The sequence below is a fragment of the Phragmites australis genome, chromosome 2 (genome assembly GCF_958298935.1).
Source record: "Phragmites australis chromosome 2, lpPhrAust1.1, whole genome shotgun sequence".
NCBI classification, from domain to species: domain Eukaryota; kingdom Viridiplantae; phylum Streptophyta; class Magnoliopsida; order Poales; family Poaceae; genus Phragmites; species Phragmites australis.
Window position 1 is genome coordinate 45,560,121 of NC_084922.1, and position 6,897 is coordinate 45,567,017.

The 6,897-nt window shown below is 45.7% G+C and overlaps 2 protein-coding genes, 1 non-coding gene and 1 pseudogene across 5 annotated transcripts; 2 read left to right on the forward strand and 2 right to left on the reverse strand.

The window, feature by feature from the left end:
* Positions 1-7: 7 nt before the first annotated feature.
* Positions 8-87, reverse strand: TRNAL-UAG (transfer RNA leucine (anticodon UAG)). The gene has a single exon. It is a non-coding gene; the product is annotated as a tRNA-Leu (tRNA).
* Positions 88-295: 208 nt separating this feature from the next.
* LOC133909227 (uncharacterized) lies at positions 296-1,314 on the forward strand. 2 transcript variants are annotated; one of them, XM_062351561.1, is made up of 3 exons: positions 305-713; positions 808-861; positions 943-1,314. In XM_062351561.1, exons 1-3 carry the CDS (start codon positions 441-443, stop codon positions 1,174-1,176), a joined length of 561 nt encoding a protein of 186 aa, XP_062207545.1. In that variant the 5' UTR covers positions 305-440; the 3' UTR covers positions 1,177-1,314. The 2 variants fall into 2 exon arrangements, with proteins under 2 accessions (XP_062207546.1, XP_062207545.1); XM_062351562.1 differs by lacking the exon at positions 808-861 and having other exon boundaries at positions 296-713.
* A 66-nt stretch (positions 1,315-1,380) lies between these two features.
* Positions 1,381-5,091, reverse strand: LOC133909224 (sorting nexin 1-like). 2 transcript variants are annotated; one of them, XM_062351559.1, is made up of 11 exons: positions 4,955-5,091; positions 4,710-4,844; positions 3,747-3,882; positions 3,471-3,604; positions 3,295-3,366; positions 2,989-3,148; positions 2,531-2,664; positions 2,356-2,424; positions 2,172-2,251; positions 1,853-1,913; positions 1,381-1,778 (listed from the first exon to the last, which is right to left on the reverse strand). In XM_062351559.1, the coding sequence occupies exons 1-11, from the start codon at positions 4,964-4,966 to the stop codon at positions 1,569-1,571; spliced, it is 1,203 nt and encodes a 400-aa protein (XP_062207543.1). In that variant the 5' UTR covers positions 4,967-5,091; the 3' UTR covers positions 1,381-1,568. The 2 variants fall into 2 exon arrangements, with proteins under 2 accessions (XP_062207543.1, XP_062207544.1); XM_062351560.1 differs by having other exon boundaries at positions 4,959-5,078.
* A 201-nt stretch (positions 5,092-5,292) lies between these two features.
* Positions 5,293-6,245, forward strand: LOC133909226 (protein S40-7-like; annotated as a pseudogene).
* Positions 6,246-6,897: the final 652 nt, after the last annotated feature.

Here is a 6,897-nt window from a genome sequence, read left to right on the forward strand (position 1 = left end):
AAAGCATTGACAGCTGTGGGATTTGAACCCACGCCCTTTCGGACCAGAGCCTAAATCTGGCGCCTTAGACCACTCGGCCAAACTGTCATTTGATGATGGTTTAACACTCTAAATATATTTCATTGTATAACTTGAGGGTAGTACTAATAACCTTATTCTTATCGTCGTGGGTTCCCCCCAATCAACGGCCAGGATGGTTTAACGAAACTTTAGTGCTTCATATCACGGGCTGCGAGTTTGAGCCACACACCTCGTGAGGCCGAGCAGTTCGCTCCAGGTTTCAGATCCATCAGCTTATCCATTCTTGTCCTCACGAATGAACACACAGCCTCTTTCAAATAAAAAGAATGGACACACAGCTGCTCTCGTTTCCTTTGCTGTCCTGAATCACCATTCCGGCCTCCCCCGCAGAGAGCTTGTATACGCAGCTGCAAGGAGAGATGTTGCTGACCCGGCTACCCAGCTCTTCTTGTTCTTCGACGGCGCTGCAGAGGCATGCGTGCACCGGCAAGGCCCCCTTCCGCGGCGCCGGATGCTGCAAGAAGCGTGAGAAGCTCCCCGGTTTGAGAGCCAGAGTGGCCGTCAAACTGCCGTGCGCCGCGCCAGGGAAGGGCGGCATTGTCCCGGCCGGCAACGAGGACGGGGTCAGCCTCGGCACGGTGAAGCTGCCTGGCAACATCGACATTGCTCGGTTCGAGACCCTACTCTTTCAGGTCAGCGTTCCTGCCTCGAAAAGCACAAACGGCATGGATCGGCTGGCGCTTTAGCATAACTTAAACTCTGAAAACGATGATATTTTACTGGCAGTGGGGGAACAGCCTCTGCCAAGGCGCCAACCTGCCACTCCCAGTGCCTCTGAAGGTAGAACAAACTAACGAGCTGCCGATATGACTTGTGCTCCAAAGTTCTTCACCTGACGGACAATTTTCATGTGCAACACAGGTGGACAAGGTTGAGGGCGGAATCAGACTAGGGTTCATCGCAGTCGAGGATGGCGTGACACAGACGATGGTTTACATCGACTGCGTGGTTTCTCCAGCCACGGACGGCTCTGGACCAGTATTCCGAGCAATCAGGAACGGTCCTATGAAGGACAAGGAGCCACCTGGGGAGCCCAGGATCATGAGAAGCCTTCTCCAGGCGATCCAAAAGTCTATTCAAATTGCGCGAGTTTGACAGTGTAAAAGGCACATGATGCAGGGTTGCAATTCTATGTAACTACTGACAACCCTCTAAATCACGTTATTCTAGTAGTTCTCTCCTTTGAGCTTCCAAAATGAAGGTATAAATTACTCTGAGAAAGTTCCAGGAACAGCACCATGGTCCAGCATTTCTTCATTATTCATGATAGTTCTTGAGAGATTTCAGTAGTTAGGTCAATTGATCAAGGAAAAGAAATTTATACTTATACATGCTCGTGCAGTAAGAAATGATGTCGACTGAATCTACCAACTGTAGCATTTCCAAACATCACAAGTATACAGGAATCAGTGTCAAAATAGACTGAAAAACAGCCAAAAAATCGCCAAGTGCCAACTACTAACATCACGAGGGAACACAAATCACATTTATGATGTTGAACAAGCTTCAAGCTTTGGGAGGACGCTGCGCCATGCATCAGCAATATCTTTAGCGAGCTTAGCCTGACCTTTTGCAAATTCATGGAATGCAAGCCCGATATCAGCTGTTTTCTGCTCTTGGAAACGTGCAAGCTCTTCATTCATTAGTCTAACTATGTGTTCGAACCTCTTTGTGGCCTCCTCACTGCCTGCTTTCAACTGTACGTGCAAGACACTAGTCAAAACAGTTATTCATTCACAACAAGAGTTCCACAAAATGAACAACAACTTGCCTCTCTGAACTCCATCTCTGCTTCCGAATACTTCTCAGGGTTCATGAACTTCAACTTTTCACTACAGCAAGAACATAAATAGAAATTTTAAGGTAGTATGGAACAGCCATGAGATAAAAAATTATAGGTTCTTAGACCCTACATTGTACTCATAGATAGACATTTTTTATTTAATCATGATAATCTTGAATTTGGTAGGGCACAAATTTGCTTAGGTATATCCCAAAAGGTGAAGGACTGGATCAGCATATTTTTCCTGATTCATTAATATTCTTTGTTGCTGAGCAGGAAATAGGTAAATGCGATATGCAATACATACAGGTTAAGCTCTTTATACTTCCTCTCCTGATCCAAATCAAAGTGCTGCCTGAAAGCATTGGCTCGATCCACCATGGTTGCCTGTCATGAACGTGAGAATAAGTAATGAACCAGTTTACTAATAACATTTCTTCAACATTATAGTCGATTCTCCATTTGCATATTTGATGCCAAGAGATGCTCACTTTTATTGATTGCACCGCACGCACATAATCTTTCAAAGGTTCTTCGAAGTTAAAGAGAAGGTTTTCTGCCTATAATTAAAGCGTGGCAATAGCATTAGGTCACAGAAACATTGAAAATAAATTGTTACGTATGGCATCTCATGCCTAGCAAAATAAATAAGAGTTTTATGATTACCTCTCTTTGCAGCTTTATTGACAACATCTCAGACTTAGAACCAACTTCAGAAAACACCTTTTCCATCAAATCTCCTTCACAAGCACCCAAAAGCTTAATCGCCTTCCCAAAGTCCGCCAGAGATTGCCCAAGTTCTAACCAACAAAAATCAGGACTGCATAATTGATCTTACTATTAAATTAAACAGAATTACATAACTAAGAAAGGAAGTTGAGATATCGTTCATGGTCTCTCAGCAGCACCTTCATGCTCCCCATGATATGACACACTAGGTCAGTTATTTCTTTCTTTTGAAGGAGTAAATTTAGAGCAAATGTACAATTCCAACTGAAATTGCTTTTTGGGTCTGCTTAAAAAACTTACAATAAAAAGGAACTATAAACTTGCAAGGTATTTCAAAAATATGAAACACTCGATGGAGTAATGATGGACCTTTTTCACAGGATCAACTGATATACCTCGGTGTCTTTTCACAAGACGGAATGCTTGTTTCTGTGCCTCTGCTAAATGATTTTCTAGCTCAAATATGTAATTTTTAAGCTTCTCATATTCAGGAGTAGATTCCTCCACAGGCTTTTCTTTTCCCAGAACAACATCACTGACTTTTGACTGCACATCCTACAACAAGATTATTACCAGAAATTGCAATGTCAAAATTGAGAGGCATGGAGGGAAATTATACAGCACGATGTTCTTCTAATCCTATCAAAAGTAGTGTTCCGCAAGTAGCAAGAATGTCTTACTGCACATTCAAGAGACAGTACCTTAAACATCTGTATGAAATCTGAAGGCTTCTTAAAAATACCAGTCTCATAAGACCTTGCTCTATCCATTCTCTGATTCGTGCATGGTCAAAACAAAAAACAACATGAGCAGAAGGAATACCATCAAGAAAAGGGAACAATTTAGCATTCTACCACAGCATATCTAAATACTTTACCTCTTCATCTGCCTGCAAAAATGTCCTCAAGTCTTCACTTTGGTTGAGTTCAGGGTGTGAAGCTATTCTGTTAATGAACAAGTCCAGAGCTTGACGACGCAATTCAATGAACTCTTTGCTAAACCGGAACTTCTCTGAGGGTAAAACAAAGTAACAACATCCCGGTAAGCAAGACACACACAGTATTGGCAGTATCGTTCAGCAATCCATATATTTTCCTGGCCTAAAGAGATTGGGATAAAAGGTTTTAAGAAAAATAGTAATCTGCCATCTTACCAACAGCATTCTTCTCTGGAAGGGGAGGAATAAAAATGCCTTTGTACTTCTCAGCAAGTCGATCATGCAACCACTCAAAATCACTATAGCGTCGAATAACAATTTTCTCTGGCCCCTCGAATTCAGGCAGGTTCGTCTGCAGAAACAAATGTTACCAAATTGGCAAATTAACAACAGAGAAATCATAGTATAGCCAAAAACAACATATCTGCTCACAGTAATAGGTCAATATGATAAAGCAAAAATATGCAAAGCCTAAAACGAAGAAGAGAGAACATGGAACTAAAACAAGTGTCAGAAGTCAATTCAATAAGCTACACATTCAAAGAGCCACATGATGGTACAAGAAAAGTGCATATTCACTGGCAGGTTATATAATTGCCACGCCATTCCCAGCAATATATTGTTTAGCTGCTTGAAAGCTTATCCAATTTGCTACTGTTTTGGTTTCATATTGAAACATAAATATACATTTTTCACGAACTCGAACTCAACAATCTTCATGTCATAAGGCCACCTCCTTCATGGTGTCCTGATGCCCCATTGCTGTTCTACATTATTCCTTGATTTCAATGTTCAGAACTATAATTCAATTTTCATCCATCTTCTTTCCCCAGCAAATACTTGGTTCTACTAATTACAGAACATTTATTAAAAGTTTCCTACGAAAATCTAGAAGGTCATCCGGATTTTGCTAAACAACGAGCTTCTAAGTACTACTGGATTATTACCGACTTTTAGTTCCAGATCCACATTAGGAAATTATAATCCAAATTTTGAGTTCCACTGATCCAGCTCTAATACTGCAACACACACTGCCAACAAAATAGCTCCAAATTTGGCAGCACCACACGGGCCTAAACAAAGCATCCACTCCAGGAGTTCCATGTTACAAAAAGCAAGTACTAAACCTGGAACAACTGGCGAGTCTGGGATCCGGTAACGGAGACCAAACCAGATTACCTTGGTGATGACGCGGTAGGAGATGTAGGCCTGGACGCCGGCGCCCATCTTGACGGGATCCGTGACGGATATCGACAGGAACGGCGCCCCCGCCGCCGCCGGCGCTGACCGCGGGCTCTGGGACGGGCTCCTCTCCTGCGAGAGCCCCGCATAGACAGATTCAGTGCGAATTAAGATCCAGGTGCGGGCGAATGGCCGGTGGCGCGGCAGAAGAGAAGCGGCGGAAGGGCAGGTCCTGTGATTACCGACGAGATCATGGCGAGCTTCGCGGCGAGGCCTCCTTCTCTCCGTGGTGCGAGACGGCGAAGCTGCGAGAAGAAGAGGACGACTTGGGAAGAAAAGGAAAATGATTTTCTTTTTTCGCTTGGATTTATTGTGGGCGCTTTTGGGTTAGATGGATGGATGTGTTGGATCTGGACTCTGGAGTCACACGCCCAGATGAGTCATGACTGCCGAGTGGGCCTAGCCTTTAATTAGCCTGGCCCAATCGTGGTCTGGTCCACAATCTGAGCCGTCGAAACACTGCACGAATCTCAAAGAAGTTATTTGCCCCACCTTTTCCTCTCCAAAGGCCCTGCCACTGCACCCCAGGCCACAGACTCGTGGACCCCAGGTCCGCATCGGCACGCCTCCCAGTTAATACGCGCTGATCACCTGCTCGCCCGCCGCCAGCTCGCCGCCTCCCACCAGTGACGTGACGTCTCCCCCACTCTCTCACCCGACAGCGCACGCTCCGCTCAGCTCAGCCATGGAGCGCGCGCGTCACAAGAGCTTCCTCAGCTCCGAGCGCTTCCTCGGCTCCTTCCGCGGCGCCGGGGACCAGACCGCCTACGCGGCCTTCGAGCTCGACGAGGACGACCTCTTCGCCTCAGGATCCGGGTTGCCCGAGCTGCCGCAGTCGGCGCGACGCCCGCTCATCCTCCCCTCCGTACGCGGCGGAAACCCTAGCCCCCTCCCCCGTCTCCGCCGCCCGCCGGAGGGCATCCTGGACGCCCTCCCCGAGCACCGCCGCTCGCCGCCTCTATCCTCTTCGTCGACGCCATCGTCCTCCGCCTCCCCGGCCTCTGCTCCTCCCCGTATGATCCTAGCTGTCCCCCGCCCGGCGCCGGTGCCATGCCGCAGGCTGCGCCGGTCAACGTCCCTGCGGCGCGGCTACGGAAGCCGACGGTGGTGGCGGTGATGGGGGAAGCGGATGATGCGAACGACGAGGAGATGCTGCCGCCGCACGAGATGGTGGCACACGCTCGGGCGCGGGAGTCGCCGATGACGACGTTCTCGGTGCTGGAGGGAGTCGGGAGCACACTTAAGGGGCGGGACCTCCGCCAGCTACGCAATGCTGTCTGGCAGCAGACTGGATTCCTCGACTGGCCAGTGGCCTTCAGTTAGATTTCAATGATTGGATTTGCATGTCTGGTTGCAATGTACATTACTGATGATTGGGTGCTAATTTTAGTTGGGCCTGTAAAACTTGTCTGTTCTATTATTTGTTTCTGGTAAGCTCTTGGTTTGAGCAGTTAAGTTACCGATATTGGGATATTTGGTTTGGCTTAAGATGAACTGTGCTTCATAGGTGGCTTATGTGTTAATTTACTGCAACAGGCAGGGAAATTCTCTTTTCTGTTATTCAGTAGTTGTGGATTCCAACATGACTGGGTCATAGGTTTACTGGATTGATTTGAATCTTTTCTAGATTTTGGGGTTTAAGTTGTGGAGCACTTTGAATTGCGCAATTGGAGCTTGACTTTTTTAGTTAAGGTTAAATGTTATTTACAAGAGGTGTCAGTTTCTGTACATTGATACGGTAGAACAGTGGAGGACATTCGTGCAAATTATCAATAATGGATGCCTTTTGCTTCAGCTTTGAATATCTTTTCTTATATTGGTTATTAGTTCTTCTGACCCCTCTACATCCTGATTCCTCTGTGAATTCAAGGGAAGCTGTTACCTTAAGATGTGAAGGTTAACTATAGATGAATAGCTTGTTCATGTATTATAACGGTGGGGTTATCTAGATTGTATCTTGTTTTACAGTTTTATTTCAGTCATTGGGTTATTCAGGCTGGATCTAACTATTTGTTTTTACACAATATGAAAGTTATGTTCAGAAGCTTTAGTCTCTTTGATGTCACCAAGATTCCAATCCAATCAACACAAATGAACCAAAAGGAAGACATTCATCAGTTCATAT